The 10,295-nt window shown below is 41.5% G+C and overlaps 1 protein-coding gene across 2 annotated transcripts in view; it reads right to left on the minus strand.

Annotated features, from left to right (window-relative positions):
• PRKCE (protein kinase C epsilon) overlaps positions 1 to 9,593 on the minus strand; it is a 391,410-nt gene extending 381,817 nt beyond the window's left edge. For both annotated transcript variants that reach the window (XM_048482750.1, XM_048482757.1), the window contains exon 1: positions 8,643 to 9,593. In XM_048482750.1, the coding sequence (XP_048338707.1) occupies positions 8,643 to 8,990 (348 nt within the window). In that variant the 5' untranslated portion in view covers positions 8,991 to 9,593. The remainder of the gene's footprint in view (positions 1 to 8,642) is intronic.
• Between the last annotated feature and the right edge of the window lie 702 nt (positions 9,594 to 10,295).

Genomic DNA, 10,295 nt, shown 5'->3' on the forward strand with positions numbered 1-10,295 from the left:
TATTTTAATCCTACCACTGGTTGCCAGGCCCATTTCTTGTCAAATCAGAGAGCAAGCTAATGTGATCCTGGGTGTGATTAAATAGAGGCAAGTAGAAGTCCACAAACCTTTTAAAATGTTTTGAGGCAAGAAATAACAACTTTCCTCCATGGAGTTCCATGTTGTTTTTCCCCCTTTGGTTCTGAAAATGTTTTATTTCCAGCCTCAAAATATTTTCAGTGAATTCCCTTTTAAAAATTAATATTTAGGCAGAAATGTTTTCAAAATGGCTTAAATGCTGTGTTGTCTCTTTAAAATGTTTTCCACATCTCTCTGCCATCCCCGAACGTCCTCCTTGGCACCATTTTGTGAGCTCACTCCCCATTTACCTCGCCTGTGTATTTCATCATTTCTGTGAATTTTTGTTATTTTGGAGGCCTAATCTTCAATGCATCGATTATACAAAGTATGGAGAATCGCAGCACAAAGCTGTGAAGCATGGAGGCATCAATTCTTCGACTAGCTAAAAAGGGGAGGGCATGTAATGGCAGCCATGCCATACATCGTCCTAAACAGGGCGGGGGAATAAAAATGTTTTCCAAATGTTTGAGATTTGTACAGAAAGGGCCAATGAAGCAATCTGAACAATGTTTTTTCAAATGAAAATAATAATACTTATTTATATAGAATTTGTTCAGTTCTAAGGGTGTTTCACAAATAATATTCCATTGTTTTTGGAGCAAAACTTTAGATACTTTCATAATAATACCCAATGGAATAACCATTACTGCTGTTCCCATTTTACAGAGAAGTAATATTTTGCCTACATCTGTGGCTGGCATCTTCTGAGGTGTATCACAGAGGGAAGTCTGTTACACACTGTGTCCAGAGAGAAGGAAATGTATATATTGTCCATGTCCCAGGGTGGGGAACCAATCAGTAAGTGTTTAGGTGGAGCTTATTATGCAAAGATGTGGTTGATAGTATTGTATTACAGGTGGGCCTTATCAGTCCAGGGAATGATTCACATTTTCATGCCCTGTAGCAGCAGTAGTATTGGTGAATGCAAATCCTGTGTTTGGGTGGAGTCCGTTGTTCATGAACTTAGCATGCCCTTGGGGTTTGCTTTTGGTGTTTTTAAGTACTGGTAGCCAAGCTTTGCTAATTTTCAAAGTATCTTCTTTCCTGTTAAAATTGTCTTGGTGTAAGAGAAGTAAGACTTCAAGAGAATAATCAGTGCAATTGATAGGACTGTTCAGAATCCAACTCAGGTCTACTTATTCCAGGAATGTGTTCTTCGAAGAGGCAAGGATAATGAAAGAATGTGAAGAAATGAGGGAGGCTCAGTTTTGATAACAGATGAGAACTAACAGAACAAACCAAAGGAGAAGATTGGAAGACTGGATTGGAACAGAATTTGAGGTAATAAGAGGTATTCTTGGAGGGTGTCCCAGAAAAAACAAGCAGCCAGTTTTTCAGTCAAAATTTATATCTGTCATAGCTGTTCTATGATACTTTATGCAAACTAATGGAATGATGAAGGCTTTCATGGCTAGATTCAACTGGTTCTGGTGGGTTTTCCGGGCTGTTACTCCCCTCTGTGATACACCTCTGAAGATGCCACCCACAGATGCAGGGGAAATGTTAGGAACAAGATCCACCAGACCACGGCCACACAGCCTGGAAAACCCACCAGAACCAACTAACTGAATGACTTTTCCATCTCCAACCTGACTGTAATTATGCATCTTAAATTGGTCAAATCCTACTGAGATCAATGGGATTCAAGTAGCCAAACAGAACACTGCATTGCAACAGATATCTTCAGTCATTTTTGGTGAGCCGTGTTTCACCAGAAAGTGCAGTGTGGTGATTTGAGCTTTGGACTAGGATCTGGGAGACCCAAGTTTGAACCCCCACTCTTTTATAGAAGTTTTACTGGATGAAGAAAATAAATAATAAAGCAAGGAATGCTTAGAGGCACCATAGCTCAGTGACACAGCTGTTTTGCATTTAGAAGGTCCTAGGTTCAGGACTTGGCATCTCTACAGAAAGGACAGCATGACTGAAAAAGATTTCTGCCTGATGTCTTTTCCAACTGTCACTAGTCAGAGAAGACAACACCAGTTTAGACATTCAGGTGGTGGTTTGACTGTATACAGCAGCTCCATGTGTCAGAAACAGATTGATAGCTATAGGGCAAAACACATATTTTGCATTCTGGCTGCTCCAGGCAAAAGGACCTCAGGTTAGTAAGTGTGGAGCATCCTAGCTGCAACTAGATAATGAGAACATAAAAGAGTGCCGCTGGATAAAACCAGTGATCCATCTACTCCAGCATCCTGTCTTACACAAGTGCCAACCAGTTCCTTTGGAGGTCCACAATAGGGCATACAGGCCAAGGCCTTCCCCTGATGTTGCCTCCTGGCACTAAGATTCAAATTGCCTCTGAAAAGAAAGGTGCCCTTTAGTCACCAGATTCCCTTTAGTCACCATGACTAGTAGCCATTGGTAGATCTATCCTCCATGAATTTGTCTAAATCCTTTTAAAGCTCCCTATGCCTGTAGCTATCACAAATCCTTTGGCAGTGAATTCTACATTTTAATCACTCACTGTACAAATTAGTAAGAGAAGATAGTACTGGGCTGGATGGACCAATGATCTGGATGTAATAGCTTTGTACTGCATTACAAGACTTATTTGTTAAGCTTGTTATTTGCACAATTGTCATAACCTGCAGCACATTCTGAGAGCTGGTTTTCACAGCTGTGATATTATTCATGATGCTTGCTTGCCATCACATGCTCTAAAGTAATGTTCTAACACTCTGGAAACATCTGAACACCAATGCGTTTTTAAAAAGGAACTCCATTTGCAAGAACAGCCACTTTTCTAATTACTGTTTCTACAAATGAACAGGCATCCTTATAAGTAACCTACCTTTTTTTCGCTTAGAGTAAACCACCTACCTCCTTGTAAAAGTAATAATTTGCTATGTGTTGCAACTGTATTCCACAAGGCTTCCCACAGGTAATGCCCATGAGAAACAGTTTTACCTTGAAGTAGAGTGACAACTACCAAAGAACGGAGTTATCTGGGGAATTCCTAATATTCCATAGGCAAAAAGGAAAACTACTTTGAGCATGTGTGTCATATTGTTCCTAGTACAACAGTTGCTATTGTGATTCCAAGCACCATACTTGTATATCATTGCGAATGCTTGCTCTGTAACCATGGAATCAGTCTGCATCACAGCTGTTAACAGAGAGAAAAATATCCAGCATCTTCCTACAAAGGAAGGGGAAGAGCAACCATTCTAATCTCTTTAAATGACTGGATGTCAACTGGTGGGCTCTGTGAGCCACACTGGTGGTCCCTGAAGCAGGTCACATCAGTGACACCATGAGCATTATCTTTTCATTGTTGACATTTTCTCAAGAGGTGGAGACAGAATGAGAAAAACAGAAAGAATAAAGAACACTAAGAGAATAAGCAAAGGAGGAAAGAAATACATCGTCAGGCATGAAGACTGGAGGTTCCCCATTGCAGGTGGAGATTAAGGGTGAATACTGATCCTGAAAAGGGTGATTAATATTATCTCAAAACAGTATATTAGAATATATGTAATGAAGAAAGACAACAGAGAAGTGAAATGACAAACTGCAGAAGGGCTGATTTCTCCCACAAAAACAATACAGTGTTCATGCGTTGACTCTGATGCCATCTCTACATATTCCCCCTCCTCGCAAAGAAGAATTCTAAGATGCAGAACACAATCTGCAATCTCTTCCTAGTGCTGACATTTGCAAATTAAGAATTACATTTGCTTGTAAATGTGTCATTTAAATTTATCTTTGCGTTCTGGCAGAACACAGTTAGGCTATTAATATGCTGACAGACCATGTTATCAATGCAGGAGGATTTTGGTGATGCCATTGTAAGAAGAAAGTCCAGACTTGGGACCAGAGCACCATAACTTTTATGCTGACACTAAAAAGACAGCAAAAGTACCAGACCATAGATTCAACAGTAGTTAGAAGATGCAAGATGCAATATTCCTCTAATATTCGCCACTGCCTTCACCATGCCCAGGTCATATATGGCCTGCTGGTCATTTAAATGTTATGGTAAAGAAATTGAAAGTAATACAAACACTGCCAATAACAGCAGCACATCAGAACTTTGGAGACTTTCTATATGAATAAATGAAGTGTTAAAGGAGAGCAGGCATTGTATAGTGGTTAAGAGCAGCAGACTCTAATCTGGAGAACTAGGTTTGTTTCCCCACTCCTCCACATGAAGTCTGCTGGATGACCTTGGGCCAGTCACAGTTCTCTCAGAATTCTTTCAGCTCCACCTACCTCACAGAGTATCTGTTGTTGGGAGGGAAAGAGAAGGTGATTGTAAGCTGCTTTGAGACTTCTTAAAGGTAGAGAAAAGCAGGGTATGAAAATCAACTCTTCTACACTATTTGGGGGAAACCATGGGAACAATTTCTTTGTTGCTGGAGTAGTTTTTGATTTTTTAAAAATAAAAACTATATATGAGATGTTAGAATGTATGATGCATGTATGCCAGCTACAGCAAATGAAGATATAAACATCACTTATAACAACTCAGATTCTTGGTTCAATATTGTCTACTCATGAGCAGAAGCAGAGAAATTTCAGGCAAACAGAATTTTTCCCCCTATCAGCGAGATGAGAGCCTTTAACTGGACTGAACCAGAAAACCTTCAGCATGCAATCTGGCACTGAACTATGCTGCTTTCCCAAACCGGTACCATGTCAGTTGATTTAAGTTGTGCAAAACCTACCTGTATTGCATACTATACAGACCATTTACATGGGTTTAAAGCTGAAATGAAATGCACTTTAAATTAGAAACAGATGATACTATGGGCCAGTTGATAATTTGCACAGGAGATAACTTTGCTCCTTGTCCTATGTACAACTCCAGATGAAAATGTTAATACCCAGTTCATCAATGGACAAGAGTCTCCTTTTCAAATGTGATGAATAATTCACCAAGATAAAGAATGTAGTCAACCAAAAAAACTGAATCTGTCATGAAAGAATCAAGGGGAAGATGATCTTACTGCTGGTTTCCTGGCTAGGTTAGCTTCTGCGGCTATCGTAATCCTATTTCTGTAATTTTGTTTTTAATGTTCACTATACTTTTTAATATTTAGATGCTTTGTGGTTACATATATAATCAATAAATAATTATAGGTGCAAGATTTCGCAGGATTGTTTAAGTTGCACTAACTTCTTTCAAACCATGCTAAGATATTGTCAGCATTCTCTAATATTTAAAAAAGCTGGAAACGTTTAGACATCTTTTACTGCTTCCATTAATTTTTAGGGCATGTCTGTCTAGCACAGAGCACAAAGATGAGGAATGGGATTCTCCCTAGGGAGGGCCAGGCTTTGTAGGAAGAGCATCTGTGTGGCATGCAGAAAGTCCCATATTCAATCTGCAGCATCTCCAGTTAAAAGGATCAGATAAGTGAAGTGAAAGATTTCTGCCTGGAAGCCTAGAGACCTGCTGCCAAGCAAGAGTAGACCTTGATAGTCAATTTTATATGTTCAAGTGCTTTTTTAATCAAACAAAATCAAACAAAAATCCAGAGGCACTTTAAAGACTATGAACATTTATTTCAATATGAAGTTTCATGAGTCACAGCTCACTTCTTGAAAGCTCAAATTGAAATAAATGTTGTTAGTCTTTAGCCACTCAACATTCGTTGGGGTTGTTTGTTTTTGCTACAGTGACTAACATGGCAACCCCTTTGTAATAATTTAAGAAGCCACCACCGGGAAAATAACCCAGATCATTTCAGTTTTCAATCTAAAAAGAATACAATGTTTTTCTTTTAGAACCCAACAATGACAGCATCAGTAAATATTTCAATAAATTAATGTACTGCTACAGTTAGATGATATTAAGGTGTTATGCAGTGGTGGGATTCAGCAGGTTCGCACCACTTCGGCAGAAACGGTTGTTAAAATGATGCTTGTAAACAACCTGTTGTTAAATTATTTGAATCCCATTACTGGTGTTATGTACTTTATACAGTCTCTCTGCCTTCTGCTTGCCCAATTTAAGAAGCAAAAGTGTATTCTTTCTATGTAATCCTTGTGGTTTTGGGGACTTGAACACCACACTCAAATGTAGATTGTTGCTCAGTTGGGGAAATATGCCTGGTGTGCAGAGTATCTGATTCTTGGTTCAGCTACAAAGGAGATGTATACATGCCAGCTCCTCTATACATTTGGAGGAAGAGAATCTCCCAGATTCAATCCCTAGCATTTAAAAAATAGGATTTCAGGTGACATGACTGGAATATTTTGGTGTCAGTCCCTGAAAAGACTGTGCAAGTCAGAGTGAGGACAATACTGGGCTACATCGTCCAGTGGTTTGACTCAGCATAACAGCAAAGACAGTGGAAGTGGTTTGAATACACGCTTGCAGCATTCTGAGGCATTTGCTTTCAGGGTAGAGAATTTGTGTCCAAACCACTTCCCACCACACAACGTATGCTGCAACTTCACATGTCCACTTTCACACACTGCAACTGCAAAGAACTGCTTCAGGCCACAGTATGAGGGATACTGCACTCAATGGAACTAACTTCTGAGCATAGGATTACATCATACAGGTTTTGAACCTGCATCTGGGAGTTTATGCAGCCCTGTTAGTCATTGTGTGGGACTTAGCAGACCTCAGGTAACCAAGCTCAATCCCTGCTTGCCTACCAGAACACAGCATAGCTTTCGTCATGTCACAGTTCCCCCATCTATTAAAAGGGAATAGTAATGGTGATTTCATGGAACTGAGGGAGGACTGAGACTTTCAACTACTTTGCACTAAAATATGCCCTAGAAATAATCATGAAAAATATTGTGTAAGAATCCCAAAATACAAAGAAAAAAATAATTTACACCACAATCATGCAGAATTAGCATTACATGCTTACCAAAACATTTGAACTCAGGAAACCTGTATAAGTGCCCACTTATTCTCAGTGTTACATTCCTGTTTGCCCTATAGTTACTCTTGAACATTATAATTCTCATATTACAGATTGATCCTATTGGAATCGTTCAAGAGAAATGGCCAAAGCTTGCAAACCTTCAGTTCTTGCACAAGTAGAATATCCTCAGGAGTATTCCAATCAGAAATGTACGTGTTTCTACTTACAGCACAGAGCATATTTAAAGGTACACATACAAATAGGAAATAAAAAAGAATACACCATCAACTTCCTAGCCAATCCATGAAGCAGCCTGGAATGTTATTAACTTGTATGTGTAACACAGCAATAATATGAAAGGCTTATTGATCTTTTTTAAAAAAAATCATTACCTAGTGAGAACTTATGCTGTGTCAGAAATGTGCAAAGACCTTAGGCCACATTTATACACCAACCAATTCTTCTTGGAATATTCTTAACAATAGCCAATGTGTTTATATGATTCTACCATCACATTCATTCTGATAAATTCAGCTATGTTCTACTCGTGTTTTCATAGTCACATGACAATATACCTGACCCAACAAAAATCCTGGAGGGCAACAGTTTAAATGTTACTCCATTTTCAGGAACATGCATACAGTAAGATTGGGAGGGAGCCCAGGGCTCACCAGTTTTCCCCTCTTCTTCCTTCTTTTGAACAATGGGTAGAAGAAACCCAGTGGACTTGAAATCTCATGCTCAGGTAATTACCTTCTACTTACAGTCAAGTGAGCAGAGTACTTGCAAGTCCAAACCCTACTGATGCCAGCTTAGGCAGACTCCCAAAGGAACAATAAATACTGTCTGAACAGGCCTTGAACTGGTTCTGCCAAATCAATCTCTCAATCAGAAAGGATTGCTTTATTTGCCAATATTATTCTTACAACTTCTACACTACCTTTCATATTCAGTTCAACATGTCTCAGGCTTCTATACATTGATCATTCACCTTCCAAACTTGTGAGTCCTGTTACCTCATGATATCTTGAAATGCTAGATTCAGTTTTGGAGGGATCCAGAAGAAAAAAGATGCTCATAAGATAATTACCACTAGATCTGTCCATCACACAGGAAGTAGAAAGCAGTAAATGAAGATGTTTCAGAATTCTGGGTACCATATCTAGCAGACTGAGACTATTATTTCACTGACATGCTAAAGCTCTTTGAGATTATGTGGCGCAGAAATGGATGCACAAAATAGAAAACGCACTGACGCTCTCTTTGCCACAACAATGAACTGACCAGCTGTGGCAAAGAAATTTGCTGGACAACATGATATTGTGACAATTGAGAGGCAACCCTAGCCAAAACTCAGCATCAAATGTTCATAGACATCCTGATAAGCATTCAAGCCAAGAAAGTATAATATCTGGCTAATTGCTCCTGGGACACGGAGGTCTCCCAAATGAAAATAGCAATGGTAGTTGTCAGGGTTAAGGCCATATTGTTTTTAATCTCTTCATTCCCACCTACCAGTTCATAGCACCTGCATCTCCAGTCCGACCACCTGCCTGAGCATCAATACAGCCCATCCAAACCATTTCAGGTTGCTGACATGTCTGTCAAACAAAGGGAGATGCTCTCTCCAGCTCAACACATGTAAACCTGGACTGACACAGACAGGCACATGGCCTGGTCACTCACCCAGTCCTCGAAGTGGCGGCTCCCATTCTGCAGCAAGTCCTCAAACTGGATAGTGCAGTTTGCCACAAAATCATCGTACCCAATGGGGGCATCGTGGAAAACGGCCATCTCGATCTTCCGGCCATTACTAACATCAGTAACAAACTCATCATTCCAGGCAGGGCTGTTAGTTTTCTGCTTGGTCGTGGTCTGCCCAATCCTGGAATCATCCACGTTGAGGGCAATGTATGGGTCCAGCAGAAAGGTCTGAGGCTTGGGTCCCACGGCATGCCTTAGTGACCAAGCTGTGGGTTTAAGATTCACCGCTTCGCAGATTTTAATTTTCAGCAAGCCATTGAAAACCACCATGGTTAGATGGCTTCACTTTTCCTGGGATCAAGCACACTCTGGAGTGAGGAGATAGGTGAGGAGATGTCTCCAATAAATAAGGAAGGCAGGTTTGAGTGAAGGGGTGGAGGAGGCTAAGCCTACGGGGGTCCTTCTTGTTGCTTTTGCTACCTATGATTATTTAGCTTTTCCTCTTGCGACATCCAGTGAATGCAGACATGCACACAGCATATGTATACACATAGATGTATTTCCTCGCCTGTGTGTTTTCTAACGGAAAAACAAGGAGGGGGCAGGAGGGAAAAAGGGGGGGGGGGCGTCCCTACTTGCAGAAATTCCAAATGCAATCCGAACAACAATCAAGAGGTCCTCGGAGGGTGGCTATGAAACAGCCTCTCGCCCCCTCCTCTTCCTTTTGTTTTCCTTTTTAGATCATAATCCTGGATCAGTCTTCTGCAAAAAGCAATCCGAAGCTCTTGCACGCGCTAGTGCTGTCTTGTCTGTGCAGCGGCGGCGGCGGCAGCAGCAGCACCAACAACAGAGGAGAGGGAGGGAGGGAGGGAAGGAGGGAGGGAGGGAGTGGGGAAAGCAGAAACACCAAACCAAACCAAGCAGCCCTGCCTACTTCACAACCTCCCGATTGAAAAAACAAATCACACAGCCCGGGGAACCTTACATCCGCATCGGCTGCAGGAGCCTCCGCGCTTTCTCCTCCTCCGCCTCCTCCAAGGCCAAGGATCCACTGGATCGCATCCAATGCATGAGAAGAGACTGCTCCGGACTGGACTGCTCGGGAGATTTGTTTGTTTCGTTTCGTTTCAAAATAATGACCGCTATCTACCCCCAATAGCCTTCTGGATGGCTCGGCTCTCCAGCGAGAAGCGCCACCCCACCTCTCTTTCTCTGTGTCTGTCTCCCTAATGCAGGAAATGCGCAAAAGACGTCAGTGCGAGTTGTGTTTGTGAATAGAAAGTTTTGCCTGTTGGGGGAGCCATGCGCTCCAAGCGAGCGCCGGCGAGCAACAGCTCCAAGCCAGGGAAGGAAAATAGACGTTGCTGCCTTGGGGGGGTCGTGACTTTGCGGAGCTCTCCTGGACAAAGACTGTCTGCCGCGATTTGGAAAACAAAAATAAAAGCCTCCCGCCCGTGTCAAAAGTTGTTGCTGCTCTTGCTGATGGCGGCGACGGGAAGGGGCCGGGAATGAGAGAGAGAGAGAGAGCTGCTGCTCAGAAAGGGATGCCTTGCTACGGGTGAGAGGCTGTCAAACTTCCATGAATCAAGATCAAACCATCAGTTCCACTGCAGATGAATGCTGTCAGTTACTTCT

The sequence above is a fragment of the Sphaerodactylus townsendi genome, linkage group LG01 (genome assembly GCF_021028975.2).
Source record: "Sphaerodactylus townsendi isolate TG3544 linkage group LG01, MPM_Stown_v2.3, whole genome shotgun sequence".
Taxonomy (NCBI): domain Eukaryota; kingdom Metazoa; phylum Chordata; class Lepidosauria; order Squamata; family Sphaerodactylidae; genus Sphaerodactylus; species Sphaerodactylus townsendi.